The sequence below is a fragment of the Cucumis sativus genome, chromosome 5 (assembly GCF_000004075.3).
Source record: "Cucumis sativus cultivar 9930 chromosome 5, Cucumber_9930_V3, whole genome shotgun sequence".
NCBI lineage: Eukaryota > Viridiplantae > Streptophyta > Magnoliopsida > Cucurbitales > Cucurbitaceae > Cucumis > Cucumis sativus.
Window position 1 is genome coordinate 10,787,251 of NC_026659.2, and position 21,870 is coordinate 10,809,120.

General features: G+C 36.2%; 1 protein-coding gene across 2 annotated transcripts; it reads left to right on the forward strand.

Moving 5' to 3' along the window:
• Positions 1–736: 736 nt before the first annotated feature.
• Positions 737–20,565, forward strand: LOC101206078 (DNA (cytosine-5)-methyltransferase 1B). Of its 2 annotated transcripts, XM_011656145.2 has the most exons (13): positions 875–983; positions 1,504–1,570; positions 2,295–3,804; positions 8,340–9,846; positions 16,134–16,298; positions 17,105–17,309; positions 17,409–17,520; positions 17,728–17,875; positions 17,959–18,156; positions 19,043–19,321; positions 19,399–19,560; positions 19,692–19,910; positions 20,112–20,565. In XM_011656145.2, the coding sequence occupies exons 3-13, from the start codon at positions 2,297–2,299 to the stop codon at positions 20,259–20,261; spliced, it is 4,653 nt and encodes a 1,550-aa protein (XP_011654447.1). In that variant the 5' UTR covers positions 875–983; positions 1,504–1,570; positions 2,295–2,296; the 3' UTR covers positions 20,262–20,565. The 2 variants fall into 2 exon arrangements, with proteins under 2 accessions (XP_011654446.1, XP_011654447.1); XM_011656144.2 differs by lacking the exon at positions 1,504–1,570 and having other exon boundaries at positions 737–983.
• Positions 20,566–21,870: the final 1,305 nt, after the last annotated feature.

Consider the following 21,870-nt stretch of genomic DNA (forward strand, 5'->3'; position numbering starts at 1 on the left):
AAAAACTATTACAATAGTCTAACTGAAATATATACGAATGCTAACATCAATATTCTACCAAAATTTCTAAATATATGATCTTTCCAGATTTTATACCAATTTTTACATAAAATTTCCAATCATTTAATCTCTCCAAAATTTCAAAGAAAAAAACAGTCTCTACCTAATCCTATAAGGTTTTTTACATAAATTTTCAAATATTTTGTCTAATTTATGTTTTCATAATTATATAAAATTTTAAAATTTCAATTTACCAATTATGATTTTAATTTAAATGAATGAGTCCACTGTCATAGTGAAATTTTTAAAAGAAATAATATTTTTTTTTGTGACAAATTAAGTAAAGGTATTAGAAAATATATATTTCAGTAAAAAAATTTAACTATGTAGAATCTAAGTGTAGATTCTCTATAAGGTTACATAATATTTGAAAAGTGGGTAGAATCTCGACATTAATTCTACTTGAAATTTCATCGAGAAAGTAAAAAACAATCGATAAGATAACAAAGCAATATTTTAAAAGTAAATGTGGGTGATATGGGAAAAAAAGTATTGTAATGAATAATAAAAAGATGTTAGGGCTACTTTTGAAAATTATCATATACCCATTGCCACCATTAGGGTTAACTAATTGCATTAGAGGAGGAAGCGAGGTAGAATCCAAAGTGATTAAAGTTGAGGCGAAGTCAAAAAATGCATATGTTTGTGTGTAGAAATTGGGAAGAAAGAGAGTGCAGCTACTAAGTGTTGAGTAGTGAGTACCCGCCAAGTGCAAACGCGGGAAGCTACTCATTTTCCTTTTTTGTAATGAAATTTTGTTTCGAAATTTATGCCAAATCCATTCCCCATTTTCACTATCCCGCCTTCTTCTTCCTTCCCCTCTTTCTCTTTCTTTTTCTCTTTCTTTTCTTTCCGATCATCTCTCTCACAAAATCCCATTCTCCTCTTTCTTTCTTCCTTCTTCACAGCTCTGCATTCTCCAGGTCAGTCCATTTCACTTCTTCATGCTTTTTTTTTATCCATCAATTTTGCATTATCTATTTTCCCCCTAAAATCACGTGATTCTGGCAATCAATTTTGTTGGGTTTGTTTCTTTTCCGCAACCTGTGAGCTGAATATTTTGTTACTAGTTTTTTTTTAGCTTCTTTAACTGCCTATTGTTCTGCATTGTGGTGGGGTTTTCTTCTTCTTTCAATTAACTCCACTATTTGTTTGATACACTGAAGCTGATGATTGGTATTTTGGCTTCTGAGTTTTCGTGGGTTTTCCTTTTTCAAGTTGTTTTCTACTATTGACTTTAGCAAATCAACTATCTTTGCTGACGGCTCACTATAAATAAGTAGATCCTCTAAAAATGGCCGCCATTGTTGGATCCTTGGGCACCACCTTTGCTTCTTCCTCCTATTCCTTTCTTTCTTCTCATGAAATTAACCCATTTTGTCGCCCTTCTTCCTCTGCTTCTCGTCGGGTCTCTTTTGCTCTTGTTCCCTTCTGTTCTCGTAGCGTGAAGTTTATGGCTCACTCGCTGGCTCAGGCCAATCTCCGGCCTCGCAAATCCTGCCCCCCCAAGGTGATCAGGACATTAAAATTTTATTACCCACTTACTGATTTTTCTTGATTGTTCCGTTTTTTTTTACTTGTAGCGGCTTTTGTCTGCTTGGGTTTTCTTAGGAGTTGCCTTGTTGGTTTTTGTTTCTGGTTTTATGAGATTGAATCGATTGGAACTGCGTTGATGTTTTTTGAAATTTGGGTTACGATGATCTAATGTACTGATGGGTTTGCATCGGTGTTCTTTGGAATTTTTGAAAACAATATCGATTTTCTATCAGTTTGAACGATATTTCAGTGCTTCTGCTCCTTTTGTTGGAGCAAAGACCACATGCATGGAGAAGGATCGGCTTGTAGATTCTGTTTTACTTTTTCTGTTTCACATTTTTTGGCTTTGGAATTAATTTTTAGTTTAAACATGGCAAAGTAGGTGCTTTTCCTGTCTCTGAAGCACACATACCAAACTTATTTTTCATTTTTCTTATCTGATTTGTTGTTCACTTGATCTACTCAAGAATGATAGTTCATATACAGTTCGTCTTCCTAGAGGTGGAACTTATAGATTTTTTTTAATATGCATCTTGTGATTTCCATTTCTGCTTCATGATGGCTTTATACTGGTTGCCCACGTTTGTGCTTGATTGTTTGACATTTCTCTCTAATCTGCGTGATGTCCGTTGCAGTGTTTTTGCTGTTTCTGATTTTACCCATTTTTGTCATAGAGCTAAATGGATTTTGTGTTACAGGTATGGCGAAGAAGACTAGGAGCCAATTAATGGCTACATCGAACGATCTAGAAAAGTCGGACACAAAAAATGTTAAAGCAGTCAAACCAAAGCAAAAGAGAAATAGGTTGGAAAATGGTGAACAGGTTGTTGGTGTCAGGAAAATGCCAAAGCGTGCTGCCTCCTGCTCAGATTTCAAGGTCAAAACTATTCAATTACCAGAGAAATCTTCTGTGATTGAATGCAAAAGGGAGGTGACAGTGGAAGATGAGATAGCTGCGGTCGGGTTGACGACGTTGGGGCAGGATGATTCTCGGCCAAATAGGAGACTAACTGAATTTACATTTCATGACGAGGATGGAAAGCCACAGGCTGTTGAAATGTTAGAAGTAAACGATTTGTTCATTTCAGGTGTTATCTTGCCTTTTGAAGACATCTCGGATAAAGAGAAGAATAAGGGTGTTAGGTGTGAAGGATTTGGACGGATTGAGTCTTGGACAATATCTGGTTATGAAGATGGCTCACCAACTATATGGATCTCCACCGATGTTGCTGATTATGATTGTGTTAGGCCTGCAGCTGGATACAAAAAGCTATATAATATCTTCTATGAAAAAGCCAATGCCTGTGTGGAGGTCTACAAGAAATTGGCAAGGAGTTCTGGTGGGTATCCAGATTTGACATTGGAGGAATTGCTTGGTGGAGTAGTACGCTCCTTGAACAGTAGTAGAAATTTTCCTGCTGGGATGTCTGTCAAAGATTTTATCATTTTGCAGGGGGAGTTTATATATAATCAACTTATTGGTTTAGATGATACATCCAAGAAAAATGACCAAGTTTTCACAGACTTGCCTGTGCTTTGTGCCCTAAGGGATGAAAGCAGAAAACAAGGGAACTTGCTACCGAATGCAGGCATATTTGATGGGTTCACAAATCTTGGTTTGAAGATTAAAGATGGAGAGCAACTCAATCCTCCCAATATACTTGGATCTGGAGATGAGGAAGATGAGGATTTGAAATTGGCTAAGTTGCTCCAAGAAGAGGAGTATTGGCGATCTGCAAAGCAAAGAAAAACTCAGCGTTCTACGACTTCATCAAACAAGTTCTACATCAAAATCAATGAGGATGAAATTGCAAATGACTATCCTCTGCCTGCCTTTTACAAAACTACTAAAGATGAAATGGATGAATATGTTATCTTTGATGGGGATATGGATGTATGTGATCCTGATGACCTTCCTCGAAGCATGCTTCATAACTGGTCCCTTTACAACTCTGATTCTCGGCTTATTTCCTTAGAACTTCTTCCAATGAAACCTTGTGATGACATTGATGTGACAATATATGGGTCGGGGATCATGACTGCTGATGATGGAAGTGGTTTCTGTCTTGATGCTGATACCAGTCAGTCATGTTCGTCTCAAATGCAGAACACAGATGGGATCCCAATTTATTTGAGTGCTATAAAGGAGTGGATGATTGAGTTCGGATCTTCAATGGTGTTCATATCAATTCGCACTGACATGGCCTGGTAATATGACTATTTAACCTTCATAATGACATTAGATTGATGAACGTAATCGTACTTATTTATAATGTTTGAGTTGGAAATTAATAATTATTATTGTTTAATATACTTAATTAATTCTAAAACCATTATTCTTATTATATATATATATATTAGAAGGAAATTTTTTTAGAGGGCTGAGTTCTTGTAAAAATGTTAATTTCTCTTTGAGCAATACTTCCTTTGATTCTATTCTTACTCCGGTGAGTGCATGCTTGAGTAGGAAGTTGTGTTAACCTTAGGGAGCAATTGGCATATGCGATTTACATCGAGGTTGCGCCGAATTTTGCTTTCACGACAGTGGTTTGACATGACACAACTAAAATAAACAATGATCAACATTTGTTTTTCCAACAATTTGAAAGCAAAAAATTATTTTTAAATGTTGATCAAATCTGGAAAATCATCCGTGAAGAAATTCCCAAAATTTCACAATTGTAAAATTTGGGTACCAACAAGTACTGCATTGGGTTAGGTCGGCGAGAAAGTCCTTGTTTGAGCAAAGGATCCTGTACTGATCATCATCTTCCTTTCGCCAACGTTGAAATCAGAAGAATGCGGATGGGGATGGAGTTTTTTGGAATGAATTTCAGTTGTGTTTTTGGATCTCTAAGCCACGGCATGTTCCCAGAGAAAGATTGCTTGCTTCCCCTCATCTCTAAGCTCCTCGACTATTGCATTGTTGTCGCCTCAACCACTGTCAAACTTCCTTAGATAATGAAGATCTTGAACCATTAGAGTGTTAGAGAACTTAGTGTCCTTTGAGCTAGAGGTCATGGGTTACACTATTGCTTTGGCTTATTATGTCCACAAAGGACTTCCATTATCAACTTATGAGAATTGGCATTTCTCTTGGTTCAAGAGATAATTTTGGTTGCGTTATCTACTATTACTCTCAAGTCTTAGCCTATTGGATCCCACGAATGGAGATGAAGAATGAACAATGGTTTGGACAACTAATTTTTGTCGGTAATTTCCAAGATGGATGTGAATAATAGAATGGAGACTATGAGATTTTGTTATTTACTTGATGATGAATTGGCAGCTTTCATTGAAATAAGGTACGCATTCTTCAAATTTCATCTTTATTGGGATTGATGATCGGAGGTATTGGAATTGTATCTCCATTGTAGAATTGAGGTAAGTTAGATTCATCTATCAATATTGAAACTAAACTAATTTGTTTATGTCATTTGACTGCATTGCAATGAATCTTGTGGAATTAGGATGTGCTTATCAATCTATTCTTGTTGTTTATCATTCATGTTTAAAATGGTGATGAATTTAATGGAATATAATTTTGGATCTTGCTTTTCATTATATCATTTCGTTACATCTGATTGTTTCTTGTGGAATGTTAGAACAATGATTGACCTAATGTTAGGTTTTATCTTGATTCGTGTGGAAAATATATTTAACTCTACCCCTAAACATCTTAACTCATTGACATTTAACTACAAGATAAACCTAATTGTTTGAAGTACTTGAACCATTTAAATCTTACCAATTTACATGATTGACAAAATGGTTTTGTTGGCTTTATTACATAAATAGTTCAAATATAGACAATCCTAATTTGATTTGTGGTTTATTCCACAAATTTAATTTTTATGTATGGTCTAAGAATTTAGCATTTTTATGCTATATTTGAGGATAATATACTATAATATTTTATATAGTCTAACAAATTTTTGTTATAGTAATGAGTGCTATCGTGATAAATTTGAATTAGTTTATGCTCACGGATGGAAATAATTTATGACATGATTCGTACATAGAACTAAAAGCGAAAATTCATAGGACCTTATGGAAGTTCAAGATAATGTCTAAACTATAAAATATGTGATAGTTTATAAGACGAGGGCTTATACCCAAGTAGTCCCTGATAAGTGGTATAAAGAGTTGTGTCTCTAGATTAGCCTTGTTGATATAACCTTCAGGTTGAACAAAGGTGTAGTAGAACCTTAAAAATAGTCATGGTATTATCCATGGTTGTGCTTTATTGGTTAAGCAGAATGCATTAGAGAGGAGTACTTAGCCAAGATAAAAGTTAAATGGATGAATGTCTATTTTAGGGGAGATTCAATTGGAACTTTGTTTGAGGGGAGGATCGTTGAGAATGCGACCAAACTCCTACATTAGATAAGGAAATTGATCATAAGTTACATCGGTGCAACTTTAGATCTATGGAAAATATTTTGAATCAAACATGGAATTTAGAATGTTTTGATTCTTGTTTTCGTATGACTAAATTAACCACTATAGAGTTTTAAAAACTTTTGTAGCTGTATGTGGTCTTCTAATACATCAAGAGTATGTAAAGATGAGATTCCTCAATGGTAACTTGAAATAGTCAAATTTGGTCTTTAACTATTTCTTGAAAATTTGATGAGGAAAATTTTTAACTCTTTAATGTCTTGAGTAGTGAATTGTTGATAAATGTGTTTACTAAAAGTTGTTTGGTATTTAATGTGTGATTATATAGATACAAACATAAATGTTAATAATGCTATAAAGTTATCACATTTTGAAGTGAAAGATTTGTCTGAGACTAATGTGATGCACTTAGTATTATTGAAAACGTTTTGATTTATGTCAATCACACATTTTATACTATTAAAGAGATTTGATATTTTAATGATGTTCTTGTAAAAACATCTTATGATGCTAGTATGAGCCTTAAGAAAAATAAATGAGATAGTGTTTCTCAATCTTAATATGCAAAAATTATAGAAAGTATTACGTTTTTGATAAATTGTACAAGACATGTTGTATATGTTGTGTAACGCCCCATGCCTAAGAATTGGACCAGGATTTGGAATTCGAATCTCCGACATCTCCTGCAAGCTGGTAGCATCATCCTTACTATCCTTGAAGGCTTATTAGATTGAGAGATGTACCATTGTGGGGGGCTTCTATACTAATGTATCTTTATTGAGATTCATACATTGTTATAGATATTGCCAAGAATAGTATGTTATGGCAAAAGAAGGCATATTTGCTTGAAACATGGAGTTGTGAGATGATAGTTGAATGAAAGAATTATCTTCTTGAAGTATGTGAGGACCGAGGAACTTTGTCGATTAAGGCCTAAGGAGAGTAATTCTAGGATTTTCAACAAGTATGAGACTTAAACATTTGATGATTCGTAGCCTTTATTTGGGTGGTCTGTTGCGAAAGCCTTGATGGTTCATAGCTCTGTTAGGTGGTCTATTTCGATAGACTTGATGGTCTATAGCCCTTTTTTGGGTGGTCTATTGTGGTAGACTTGCTGGTTCCTAACCACATGTGAGTAATCCTTAAATGGATTTGAGGGATGAAATTAAAACCTTTGAAAATTCCATAGCCCTTTTTTGGGTGGTCCTGGTATGAACTTGATGAATAATTGTAAAATCTTCATAGCTTAGTTTTGAGTGGTTTGTCTTTGACAGACTTGATGAAGTTGGTCTTGATTTGGTCTAGATGTGAAGTCTTCATAGTTCAGTTTTGAGTGGTCTATTGTGATAGACTTGATGAAGCAATAAACGTGATTGTGAAGGTGTGGTTGCCTTCTATGAAAAAGTTTAAGGATTTTTTTCTAGAGCTTTCACGTTGACCTGAGGTTCTATGTGTATGGCCTTAAATAGCACAATGTTGAGTGGTCTATTGTGATAGACTTTATTGTGGAATCAATGAAAATTTAAGAAGTAAAACGTGTTGTGGGGGTCTCAACAGTTGTTATCAAAAGTTCAAAAGGTAACTTACTTTTGATAATTGGATTCTTGCCCTACCTCACTACGCATAATTCAAATTGCAAGATATTCATGTTTAAGTTTATACTACTTTCTTTGCTCAAAGAAAATTCTTCATTACTATTTTAACTAGAATGCAATGGTAGTCATTCATGGGGGATTGTTGGGAATGATTATCATCATACTCATTTATAATGTTTGAGTTGGAAGTTAATAATTATTATTGTTTAATATATTTTATTAATTCTAAAACCATTATTCTTATTATATATATATATTTTTTAAAAGGAATTTTTTTTAGAGGGTTGAGTTCTTTTTGTAAAAACCCTAATTTCTCTCTAAGCAATTTTTTCTTTGATTCTATTCCTACTTTGGTGAGTGCATGCTTGAGTAGGAAGTTGTGTTAACTTTGGAGAGGAACCGGCATATGCGATTTAGCACCAAGGTCGCGCCGAATTTTGTTTTTAAGGCAGTGGTTCGACATGGCACAACTAAAATAAACAATGATCGACATTTGTTTTTCCAACATAGAAAAGTTCTCAAGAGATTTTATACTTTTCATATTTAATTTAAAGAAAAAGAAAATGACTTTCTTAAGAGAAGCTTTCTTTCTTTCTTTATGATAATATGCATGGTGGAATAGTAAGTAGTATAATTCTGTACTATTTGCAAAGCATGAAAATTACTGCTAATACTGTTTGTCGTTATCTCTTCGTACATAAGTTCCATTCAATTGTAATTTCTCTTGTTTTCTAATTGTTCTTTTAGGTACCGGTTGGGAAAGCCATCCAAGCAGTATGCTCCATGGTATCAAACAGTACTAAAAACTGCGAGGCTTGCAATATGCATTATTATGTTACTGAAGGAGCAGAGTCGTGCCTCAAAACTTTCTTTTGCAGTTATTATTAAAAAAATTTCTGAATTTGATAAGAACAATCCTGCTTATATCTCTTCCATCCCGTCGGTTGTTGAGAGATATGTGGTGGTACATGGACAGATAATACTGCAAACCTTTTCTGAATATCCAGATGATATGATCCGGAAGTGTGCCTTTATAACTGGGCTTAGTGATAAAATGGAGGAAAGGCATCATACCAAGTGGTTGGTAAGGAAGAAGGCTGTTCTAAAGCAGGAGGCAAATATGAATCCAAGAGCCTCAATGAAACCTGTAACTTCAAGAAAGGCTATGCCTGCTACTACAACTAGATTGATAAACAGGATTTGGGGAGAATTTTACTCAAATTATTCGCCAGAAGACTTGAAAGCGGCGGATAATAATGAAACAAAAGAAGATGAACCAGAAGAAGAGGAGGAGGTTGAAGACGAAGAATCAGAAGAGGTTGAAGAGGAAGATGGTCAAGTGGATTTGAAAACTAAAGAATCAAAGCCTGTTGTAAAGCCTGCGAAGGCAAAGCTTTCTGAGGGAAATAATAAATGGGATGGTAAAATGGTAGGCAAAACAAGTGAAGGCTATCCTCTTTACAAACAAGCCATTGTCCATGGAGATTTGGTTGCTGTGGGTGGTTTTGTGTCTGTAGAAACAGATAATGTACATGACTTGCCTGCCATATATCTTGTGGAGTACATGTATGAAAAATCCAATGGAAGAAAAATGGTTCACGGTAGGCTGCTAGTTAGAGGATTGGAGACTGTTTTAGGCAATGCTGCCAAGGAGCGAGAGGTTTTTCTTACCAATGATTGTCTGGAATTTGAGTTGAACGAAATCAGAGAAGCAGTGGTTGTAGAGAGTTGCATGAGGCCTTGGGGATATCAGCACCGCAAGGCTAATGCCAAGAAGGATAAGGCTGAGGAGGAAAGAGCAGAGGAGAGGAAACATAGAGGACTGCCTATGGAGTTTTATTGTAAAAGCTTGTATTGGCCCGAAAAAGGTGCTTTCTTTTGTCTTCCAAAAGAGACCATGGGGCTGGGAACCGGAGATTGCCATTCTTGTAAACTAAAGGAAACCCAAAGAGAGGATACCATGAAATTGCATTCTTCTTTGACAAGCTTTACATACAGGGGAACTGACTATTCTGTTAATGATTGTGTTTACTTAGCTCCTCATCATTTTGGAACCGATGAAAGAGGCATCGAGACATTCAAGGGGGGTAGAAATGTAGTCCTCAATGCTTATGTTGTTTGTCAATTGCTGGGAATTGAATCACCCAAGGGTTCAAAACAACCTTGTCCGGTGTCAACCATGGTTCAAGTTAGGAGATTTTTTAGACCAGAGGACATTTCAGTAGAAAAGGCATACTGCTCAGATATTAGAGAAGTAAGTACTTTTTCTAGGATTATAAAATTTGGATTTCCATGGGACTATATTGATAGAACACCAAAGTGTGTTCTACTAATTTATTAAACAGCCAAACTTTTACAGAAAACAGTACTAACACAGTCTTGAAAACAAAGTACAACACCAGAACTAATACAAAGATAAACCAAGTTCAACATAAAACATCAAAACAGTAAAGTACTTCACGATAATGGAAATAACTTGCTACAAACTACAGAAACTGAACACTTTTTGCATTCCCTGCTCTCCAGAAAATTACAGCCCTCCACTTCCAGAAACTGACTAAAACCACCCCTCTTCCCTTCCTTCTTTCCCTTTTAACCCCCTCTCATGTAACTAACCGTGGTCCCCACCAAGGTGGTTTCCACTTCTTTCTCCATTTCCCTTCTCTTGTTCACGTGCAACTGCTCCCTTTTTCCTCCTACTATATTGTAAAATAATTGGTGGTCTAATATTACTCCCTCTCTCCAAAGACACGTCCTCAAGGTGGAAATGAGGAAATTGTGGAGCGAAATCATTACAATTCTCCTATGTGGCTTCATGCGGTGGAAGTCCTTGCCAACGAATAAGCACCTCCCACTCCTTTGTAGATGGATGTTTCTGATAACCAAGTATTGTTACAGGAATAGCCACCCACTCCACATCTTCTGTCAAGAAAGGAACTAATGGATGCACATCCTTAAGATCGCCGACCACCTTCTTAAGCTGAGATACATGGAATACTGGATGAATAGCAACTGTAGGAGGTAGTTCTAATTTATAGGCAACTGGTCCTATTCGTGCAATCACCTTGAAGGGCCCAAAAAGTTTAGGAGACAAATTTTCATTCTGTTTCTTCCTCACTGAAATCTGTCTATAAGGTCAAGGTTTAAGAAACACCGTATCACCTTCTTGAAACTCGACGTGTCCTTGCTTCTTATCAGCATACTTTTTCATTCGATCTTGTGCCAATCGAAGATTCTTTCTCAATATTCCCAAAATAACATCTCTATCTTGCAATTGTTGATCCAACGTAGAATTAAGGGTCTCCATATCTCCATAATAGATCAGTGGTGGAGGAAATCAACCATGCACTGCTTGAAAAGGAGTAATACCAATCGGCTGCTGGTACGTGGTATTATACCAATATTCTGCCCAATGCAGCCAACGCAACCATTCCTTCGGTCTCTCTCCACAAAAACACAGCAAATAAGTTTCCACTCTTCTGTTGACTACCTCTGTATGTTCATCAAATTGTGGGTTATAAGCTGTACTTTTGCTCAATTTTGTACCTGACAGTCGAAACATCTCTTGCCAAAAATGACTTAAAAATACTTTGTCACGATCAGAAACTATAGATGTAGGATAGCCATGTAATTTAACTACCTCTTTAACAAAAGCTTCAGCCACGGACTTCGCAGTTTAAGGATGTTTCAACGCAATAAAATGACCATACGTAGCCTATCAACAGCAACCATTATTACCTCATGTCCTTCAGATTTCGGTAAACCATTAATAAAGTCCATAGATATCTCACTCCAAATGGTATTTGGAATTTCCAATGGCATGAGTAATCCCACGGGAGATAAAGCTAGTGTTTTGTTGCATTGACATGTCATACACTAATCACAATATTTCTGCACATCAGCCTCATACCTTCCCAATACAACTCACCTATCAACCTTTTATAAGTCCGTAAATAACCCGAATGCCCACCAAACACTGAATCATGATAAGTATGAAGAATTGTAAGCAATAAGACTGAATTTCTGGAAATGACCAGTCGCCCTTTATACCTCAGCACACCATGCGGCATAGTAAATCCAGCAACATCTTCTCCCTTCTCAAGCTTGTTCACAATTTCCTTCAACTTCTCATCTCTATCTACCTCTGTTTTAAGAATGGATACATCCAACAATGATGAAACAGTAAGTTGATTAAGTTGGGCAGTAGGTGGAACACGAGACAAGGCATCTTCTGCTTTGTTTTCTAGTCCCGGTTTATACACGACATCAAAATTGTAGCCAAGAAGCTTAGCAATCTGTTAGACCCCCAATATTATATCAATACCGGAGGAGGGGAAATAAGTTTGTTAAGGGGGGGAGACACGTGTGAATAAGTTTGTTAGGAGAGGGAGGGATATGATTATTTTTGAGTATTTGAATCTTTCTGTTATTTCTTGGGAGAGAGGGAAACAGAGGATTGTACGTTCTGCTACATTAAATCAATAAGATAGAATTCTCAGTTCGATTTGGCTACGAGTTCCATCACAATCTACCTCTGATGTTGAGGTTGGATAACCCTTTGTTCCAATAAAAACTTCAATGATCGTTGATCACTTTTCACTACTAACCTCCTGCCCAAAAGATAAGGTCTCCAACGTTGCACAACCAAAACTACAGCCATTAGTTCTCGTTCATAAATTGGTTTAGCTCGATCCCTCATAGCTAATGTCTGGCTAAAATAAGCAATTGGCCGATGATTTTGAATTAAGACAGCACCTACCCCATATCCAGAAGCATCAGTCTCTATTTCAAATGGCAAGGAAAAATCTGGCAGTACTAAGATTGGGAGTCATCATAGCCATCTTTAAATTCTCAAAAGCATCATCAGCTGCAACAGTCCATTCATAAGCTCCTTTCTTTAATAATTGAGTCAAAGGAGCAGCCACACTTTCCTAATTCATTGCAAATCTTTGATAATATCCTGTCAACCCAAGAAATCCATGAACTTCACGGACATTAGTGGGCATGGACCATTCTTTGATAGATCTAATTTTCTCGGGATCAACCTTTACACCCTTGCCCGAAATTATATAGCCAAGATACTCCACTTTCTTTTTTGCAAACCCACACTTATGCATATTAGCATATAATTTATTCTCTCGCAAAACCTCTAACACCCATTCTAAATGTTGAAGATGTTCATCCAAACTTCTACTATAAATTAAAATATCATAAAAAAAGACTAAGACAAACCTGCATAGGTAAGGTTTAAAGATACTATTCATCAAAGCTTGAAACGTTGATGGTGCATTGGTGAGCCCAAAAGGCATGACAAGAAACTCATAATGCCCCTCGTGAGTTCTAAAAGTTGTTTTCTCCACATCCTCTTTACACATTCTAATTTGATGATATCCCACCTTGAGATCAATCTTCGAAAATATATTAGCCCCATTAAGTTCATCAAACAATTCCTTTATAATTGGAATAGGAAACTTGTCTGGAACGATCACACTATTCAACGCACGGTAATCTACACAAAACCGTCAACTACCATTTTTTTTTTCACCAACAAGACCGGGCTCGAATATGGACTTGTACTATTTAATTATGCCAGATGGCATCATTTCATCAACCAATCTTTCCATCTCCTTTTGCTGGTATGCATATCTATAAGGCCGAACATTGACTGGATTAGTCCCCTTCTTAAGGTGTATATGATGTTCAATGGTACGTTGTGGTGGCAACTCTCCAGGCCAATCAAAAACATCTTCATACTTAGCTAACACAGCTGGAATAGACTCATGAATGTGATAGAACATTGATGTAGTGTTTCTATTTATTGATATTTGCAACGGAATTACAATCTCAAAGCAGTAAAAGAAAATATAAAGAACCCTAACTTCTTGCCCTTCCTCTCTTTCAAGGAATATTGCAGCCTTAATTCTTCACCCTTCTCCCTCCCAACAGACTCCTATTTATATTCCATACCCAACTCCTATTTATACTCTAACTAACTTTCTCTCTCCATAACAAACTCCTACTTATGCTCTATTATTTTATTATGGAGCATCTACTAACAATATTAAAACTAAGGCTATTCTCCTAGCACGTGCGGTTAACCTTCTTCTTTTTCCTTCTATTGTACTGGTGTATAATTGGGGGTCTATCAGAATGGTAGGCACTTCATCAATCCCATACAACTCTGCAAATGCCATTCCACCTTCCAAAGATCTACACTTAATCAGAAATCCCACTCAATCAGAAATCTCTGATCAAGTTCTGTCCATGTCTTCATCATGTGCTTCAAACTCACCCTAGCCTTTGTAAGACTTGGATCTCCCCTTAATACAACCTTCTTCCCATTTTGTATGAATGTCAAAGTAAGTTTTTGCCAATCTACTTCGGTTACTCCTAATGTATGTAGCCATTGCTTACCAAGAATTATATCCACTCCCCCCAATTCTAATGGCAGAAAATTATCCACAACCTTCCATTCACCCAATAGCAATTCCACTTGTTTACAAATTCCATTCCCTTTTACGGCAGATCCAGAACCCAAAATAACCCCATAACAACAATTGAGTTACTAACTTTTCAAATATAAAATTATGGGTCGCGTCGCAATCTATCAATACTACTACTGACCTTTCTCGAATCATACCTTTAATTTTCATAGTTCCAGGGTTTGTTAATCCCACCACCGAATTTATTGATAATTTGATCACGGGTTCTTCTTGTTTAACAACTTCAGTCTCATGTATCTCAGTTTCCACTTTTTAATCCTCTTCTTCAACTACTAGTTCTTCCCCATTTGCCCCAACAACTAAGACTCTAAGTTCCTTATGGTCTTTCACTTTACACATATGGCCCACAAAAAATCTTTCCTCACAACAAAAACTGAGACTTTTCTCACGTCTAGCCTGAAATTTAGCATGAGAAAGTCGTTTTAGTGGTCCTTCTCGTCGATTAGGTTCATCAGCCACTCCTCGAAGTGTAATCGTATGCATTGGAATGGTCCCTCCTGACTTATTATCATTAGAAATCACAGGAATTTGAGGTTTAAAAGAAGCAGAAACCTGGAATTTTCCATCCGCTGCACATTTGAAACTTGATTCTCCCCTTATCACTTCTCGGTTCTCAATCTTTTGGGCTAACTTCATCATTTGAGCAAGCCCCATAGGTTCCCAGCATTCCATATCTGCCTTAATCCATGGTTTTAAACCATTCATAAATGTCTCTTCTAAGACAGTCTTTTGTAGAAAAGGCAATGGTGCTACTAATTTATCAAATAAATTCCGATATTTTTCTACTGTAGTTTCTTGCTTGATCTTTTAAAATCTTCCCAAATTGATCCCTCACGACCTGATCGAAATCGAACAATAAGTCTCTTCTTTAAATCTTCCCAATTAACAAACGGTTCACGATCTTCATGTGATCTATATCAATCCAAAGTTGCTCCATCAAAACTAATAATGGACACAGTCATTTTTTCTGACTCACTCAGTTTGTGTATCTGAAAGTATCTCTCAGCCCTAAACAACCAAGAATCAGGATCATTTCCCACAAAAACTGGCATTTCAGTTTTTTTAAATTTGCTTCGGTCGCCTGCAGAATCTTCACCCTCCAACTTGGTATGTTTTTCCTCAAATTTTCCTCCCATCATCGTCGATTCATTGGCATCAATCATACTGTCAATTTTACTTGATGATCCTTCTAGTACTCTTCTATCGTTGTCTTCCCTTTGATCATTGCCTCGATATATTTCAACAGTGTTTGTTGTTGCTGTTGTTGCTTCTCAGTCTGTACTCCTAACCTCTCAATACTCTTCGCCAAAGATGAAATGTTTTCCTTGATTGTTGGCAGATCATGTAATTCTGCTTGAATGCCGGATATTTCTTGATCTACCGTTTCCATCTTTTCCTCAGTTCGCTTTTGAGCCATGATATAGAACTTCACAGATTCGAATTCTCTGATACCAAAATGATAGAACACCAAGTAGTGTGTTCTACTAATTTATTAAACAGCCTAACTTTTACAGAAAACAGTACTAACACAGTCTTGAAAATACACCAGAACTAATACAAAGATAAACCAAGTTCAACATAAAACATCAAAACAGTAAAGTACATCACGATAATGGAAATAGCTTGCTACAGACTACAGAAACTGAACACTTTCTACGTTCCCTGCTTTCCAGGAAATTACAACCCTCCTCTTCCAGAAACTGACTAAAACCACCCCTCTCTTCCCTTCCTTTTTTCCCTTTTAACTCCCTCTCATGTAACTAACCGTGGTCCCCACCAAGGTGGTTTCCACTTCTTTCTCCATTTCCCTTCTCTTGTTCACATGCAACTACTCCCTTTTTCCTCCTACTATATTGTAAAATAATTGGTGGCCTTTCATATACCTTTATAAGCAATCTAATATACTCCTGCCTTGCATTTGGAGCTCTATTTTTTTATTTACTGGATTATAGAATCTTGCTTGTTTTCTTCTTCTGACGTCTGTTTGTGGACTTTCTTCTTTGCTATTAATATTTGTTGCACTTGCAATTCTTTTCAGCTGTACTACAGTGATGAAACAACCATGAAGCCTGTTTCTGCTATAGAAGGAAAGTGTGAAGTACGAAAAAAGCAGGATATCCCAGTGGCAAACTGTCCTGCTATCTTTGATCACATCTTCTTTTGCGAACATCTCTATGATCCAGAGAAGGGAGCTATCAAAAAGGTACTTATTTTCTGGTATGGATTTTAACAAAATAACATCACATGAATTTCATTGGATTTTGACCTGCAAGGAAGAGACAACAATTTCTACCTATGAATAAGATTGGTTTCTTCTAGGTTCTGCTTTCTTTGATGAGGTGGCTAGTACTTGATTTATGTTAGCTGAATTAGAGAAATCAGTTTCTACCTATTAGTTTTACATCATGTGCTCCATGGTTGCCACAACTTTTTCACCATAGTGGGTTCAATGGACATACTACGAAGGCTGGTGATAAATCTTTTCTTTAGTGATGCACAACATTGGGTAAAACACTAGGGAAAAATCAAACTTTTTCCCCACTAAGCCCGTACTGTCTATACTGATTCTGACTGATGCCTTCCTTAGATACTCATATTCAATATGCTCTCCCTCAAACATTTGTGTTCTACTAAAATCTCGTCAACTGGTTTCAAGAGTTGCACCCATTAGCTTGTGATCACTGCTCTAAATCAGCAGACTATCATCAATAGCCAACGCTTGCTGAAAAAACACATGTCAATCAGGCATCAGCTCAGCTGGAAGCCTGGAAGAGTAGGATAATCTTATGCTGTGACTTCGCTGTGATTTCTACTGGATTTCAGAAATTTGTCAAATTATGTTTGGTACTAATACATTGGATCTTGAATTGGACTGCTTTTCAATGAAGTTTGTAGGCATCCCTATCACGTCCTGCTTTCACTTTGACCTGATCTTTTCTTGACTTTTCCTTGAATGTTCAATATCTTTTTTAGTTTAATTAATTAATTTTTATTTTTTTAAATTTTCAGTTGCCAGCTAGTGTGAAACTAAGTTCCCCTTCCGAAAGGCAAATTAGTGATGCTGCACAAAGAAAGAAAAAAGGAAAGTGTAAAGAAGGAGAAATTATACCTGATGAAAATGAGAACAAAAAAGATTTGCCCCTTGAAAATCGTTTGGCTACTCTGGATATATTTGCTGGCTGTGGTGGCTTATCTGAGGGTCTGCAGCAAGCAGGTAACTTCAATTTTCTATGTCATTGCTAGCTCGATTAAAAACTAAACTCAATTTCATGACTAACCTCACACTGTGGGTAATATGCTTTTGTTATAATAGGCGTTTCAGTTACCAAATGGGCCATTGAATATGAAGAGCCTGCGGGTGAAGCATTTAGTCTCAATCATCCAGAGGCATTGACATTTGTGAATAATTGCAATGTGATCCTAAGGTGAAGCAGGGATGACAATTGTGCTTAAATAATTTAATTACTGGAATTTTATTATTTTCCTTTTCCAGTTCTGATTCTACACCGTCTTGTGTTCTCAAATGAGCTGCAGAGAGTTTGCTTGCTGAGCCTTGTTTTTCCTTTTGCAGTTTAGTTTATAATGCTTCCTTTTGGTTCTGATTACTTTGTTTTCTATTGATTTTAACGCAGGGCTGTCATGAAAGCATGTGGTGATGCAGATGATTGTATATCAACTTCTGAAGCCATTGAACTCGCAGAAAAACTTGATGACAAGGAGATCAATAATCTGCCTCGTCCAGGACAAGTTGAGTTCATCAATGGTGGACCTCCTTGTCAGGTCTGGTTACATCTTCCATTTCACATTTAGTGGAACATGAGATATTGAAACCTGTCTTTATTCTAATATTTTTGTACATACAGGGTTTCTCTGGAATGAATCGTTTTAATCAGAGTACTTGGAGTAAGGTCCAATGTGAGATGATTTTGGCGTTCTTATCCTTTGCTGAATACTTTCGTCCAAAGTATTTTCTTCTGGAGAACGTGAGGAATTTTGTTTCGTTTAATAAAGGGCAAACTTTTCGCCTTACTTTAGCTTCACTTCTTGAGATGGGGTATCAGGTAGATGCAGTTTTCCAATTTGTATCAGTATATAAAACACAGTTCATTGGCTGCAGTGTTTCTTTACTCATTTTAGAATGTGATGGGAATCGATAGAGGATACATTAGTAATTGAGAAATTGCATCAGATAACAAAAGAAATTAGAAAAAAAATAGCTCATAGCACCTCTTTTTTGCATATTGCTAATATGACAACTATGATAAGTAATTAATGATATCAGACGGTTATTGGAAGGCTATCAAAGGGCTATCAGAGGGTTATCACTTTTAGGTTTGCTATTTTTGCAAATTTAGAAAATATTGTGACGTTGACTCTATTATCATAATTTTTTTTGCTATTTTTGCAAAAGCTCCTTATTAGCCAGAGAACAGAGTTGGGAGTGAGAAAGGAAGAAGGTATTGGTTGATTTAGTTAGCATAGTGACAGTGCTCAAGAGAGGGAGGGCCCAAGGATGACAACTTAATTCATTTTGTAGTTTATCTTTTATAATACAATTTGTTTTTAATTCTGTTTCAACGGAGGGTCTTTATCTTTATGTGAGCCAATCGAGGAACTACAAAATTCCAATGGAATTAACTTGTTATTTCTATATCAAAGAATTAAGGTTCATTGGCTTGAAGTTTGTTAGGTGCACACATTGACTGAGATTATTAAGGTTTAATTTCTTCAATGAAAGCATTAATTTGTGAGAAGCATGACAAATTTTTTTCAAATTTCTGTTAGGAAAAGTTTGTTATTGTACTCACATAGCTTGATTGAAACTACATGAAATTCTTTTCATCTCTCCTGGTTATATTTGTATGGTGCACAATTTGTATCCCAGTTTTTTGTGTTAAAAAGATAAATGTGCTTAAGAATTATGGTTTTTTTATTCAATTATTATAGGTAAAATTTGGTATTCTAGAGGCTGGGGCATATGGAATCTCTCAATCTAGAAAACGTGCCTTCATATGGGCAGCGTCTCCTGAGGAAATTCTACCAGAATGGCCAGAGCCAATGCATGTCTTTGGTAGCCCGGAGCTAAAGATTTCATTGTCTGATAATACTCGATATGCTGCTGTTCCTAGTACAGCGGGAGGTGCACCGTTTCGTCCAATTACTGTCAGAGATACAATTGGAGATCTACCAGCTGTTGGAAATGGGGCTTCTGTGATAACGATGGAGGTGATTGTTGTTTGCCTTTCCTGATGAAGTATGTCTGTTCTGTTTTCTTTCTGTTGATTTGTTAATTGATGATGCAGTACAAGAGCGAACCGGCATCTTGGTTCCAGAAGAAGATTCGAGGAGATGTTCTTGTTTTGAATGATCATATATCAAAAGAAATGAACGAACTAAATCTTATTAGATGTCAAAGAATTCCAAAACGCCCAGGTGCTGATTGGCGCGATCTTCCAGATGAGAAGGTACATTCTCTCTGATGTTGGAGTCACTTGTAGTTTATGATGTATTCACTTCAATTCACATTTGGAGAAGATGTTAGTTGGATTGTGTGCGTATACTTGGGTCCATCTTGATCTTATTCCTTCCTCGTCAGGTTCGGTTGTCAAATGGACAAATGCATGACTTGATACCCTGGTGCCTGCCCAATACAGCTAAGAGGCACAACCAATGGAAAGGCTTGTTTGGCCGGTTGGAATGGGAAGGGAACTTCCCCACTTCAATTACTGACCCTCAACCAATGGGCAAGGTCGGAATGTGTTTCCACCCCGAGCAGGATAGGATACTTACCGTCCGTGAATGTGCTCGATCTCAAGTAAGTTCTCACTTCATTCTCTCTTCATCAAATGAAATTCTTTCAATTTGTGTATATATGTAGCAAAAAGGAATTTATGTACATCCATGTAAAAAGAAACGTTGTAGGTTAAAAATGTTGAGACTATTATGAGCCTGTTGAATTGATTGTTTTTAGAGGTGTAGAAAGATGGATGCCAATGGGGTGTATTGGTTTGTGCAGGGATTCCCAGATAGCTACAAATTTGCTGGTAATATTCAACACAAACACAGGCAAATTGGGAATGCTGTTCCTCCTCCATTGGCATATGCTTTGGGGAGGAAACTCAGGGAAGCAATAGAGATGAAAAGCTCCAAATCAGTGTTGAGTTGATTGTCTGTTTGCGCTGTGTAATTTTTTCTTTGTAGTTTTAGCCTTCTCCACATCTTTCTTTTGTAAATCATTACCTCAGCTTCTAAACTACAGGTTAACCAAGTCAGTTAGATTTCAAGAGAATCTCAGGCATGTATGTTATGTCCACAAGAGAACATTATTTCTCTCTAATGTATTACTTGCTGTATAGCTTGGCTATTTTATCATATCTTTCCCCATGTTATCCTTTATTCTATTTGGTTGTATATTCAATACTCAACTTCTTTTCTCCTCCAATTTAGTCCATTGTGTAAAAGTTTCAATTTATAACCCCCCATATATTACCTTTAATAGATTTAATTTTTGATTGTTTGTTAATGTTAAAATTGATTATAGTAATTTTTCATGTAAGATTTGAGTATATCAGCAACAATTTAGAGGAAAAACATGTTATTTTAGGGCAGAAAAATTTAAATTTTCTTTAAATCTCTTGCTGGAACTCTCTAACCATTTTTTTTACATGTTTTACAACTTTCTTATATACAAGTAAAACAACCTTTTAAACGCTACTTTATTTAATTTTTAAATTTTGGCTTGATTTTTCTACGTACCTAAAAAGTTAGGGTTGAAAGTATTGTTTATAAACTTAATTTTCAAAAACAAAAAGGTTGGAATTTCTACATTTTTTATATACTTATTATTGTTTTTATTATTATTTTTTAAAAGGTCTTCCTCCTATATAAGAATACCTACTTTGCATATTTTTAATAAGAAGAAAAAGTAGTTTAACTCTCTCAAATTTAAGTTGTCAAAGAAGAAATAACATTGAAAACCTAGAAACCCAATTTTTCTTTAAAACAAATAACCTAGTTTTTGTCACTGCAGCTGCTTCTATCCTTTCTTGTTGTCGTTGTCCTTTGTTATCTTCGGCAGACCTTCAGAGTTTGTTGGCCACCAGGTCTCCATCGGAACTGCCATCGGTCTTCTATGTTGTCGCCCCTTTAGAGTTAGTCACTTTAAGATGTTTTTTGCTCTTTTTTTGTGGGTCCTAAGGTTTTGCCTGTCACACCCATCTTGGAGCCCATCCTCACTTGGTCCAAGATGGCGGTGTAAAGCTGACCGACACCTCCTTCTAATGATACCTGTTGACTTTGTTTAACTTGAACTTAAAATTATCTCTTTGTAAACATACACACCGTGGAAAACATCTAAAATCTGAAAATATAAGACTTTATAATTGCTTATTGGTTTGGACTTAGGGTTATATAGTGTTGTGTATGTCTATATCTAATTCTACGCGGTAAGTCATTGATCATGACGATTGCTTGCAAATTGCTCACTATGTAGCTCATCCTCACGTAAATACTAAGTCCTTGTTGAGTACAAGTTTTTCTATTGCTTGCCCAAGTGTAAGCGAAATAATAGGTTTCCTGGGTTATCTAGGGTTCGAACATAGAGAATTGATATCAAAGCTTAGTTTTAGGGTTTACTCTTCATTCAGGTGGTATAAAACAATATCTATAAAGTGTATTGAAGTATAAGTTTAAACTATATCTACTATTTACACTAAAGAATCTGTAAAAGTCATAAGAATGGGGTGAAATGGACATGTGAACTAACATGTGTTAAA

Excerpts from the sequence above, each read along its gene's own strand:
- LOC101206078 (XM_011656144.2), top strand. The coding sequence starts at position 830 with ATGCCAAATCCATTCCCCATTTTCACTATCCCGCCTTCTTCTTCCTTC. Across the intron at positions 17,876-17,958 it reads ATGGTGGACCTCCTTGTCAG|GGTTTCTCTGGAATGAATCG; the intron begins GTCTGGTTACAT and ends TTGTACATACAG. Across the intron at positions 19,911-20,111 it reads GTGAATGTGCTCGATCTCAA|GGATTCCCAGATAGCTACAA; the intron begins GTAAGTTCTCAC and ends TGGTTTGTGCAG.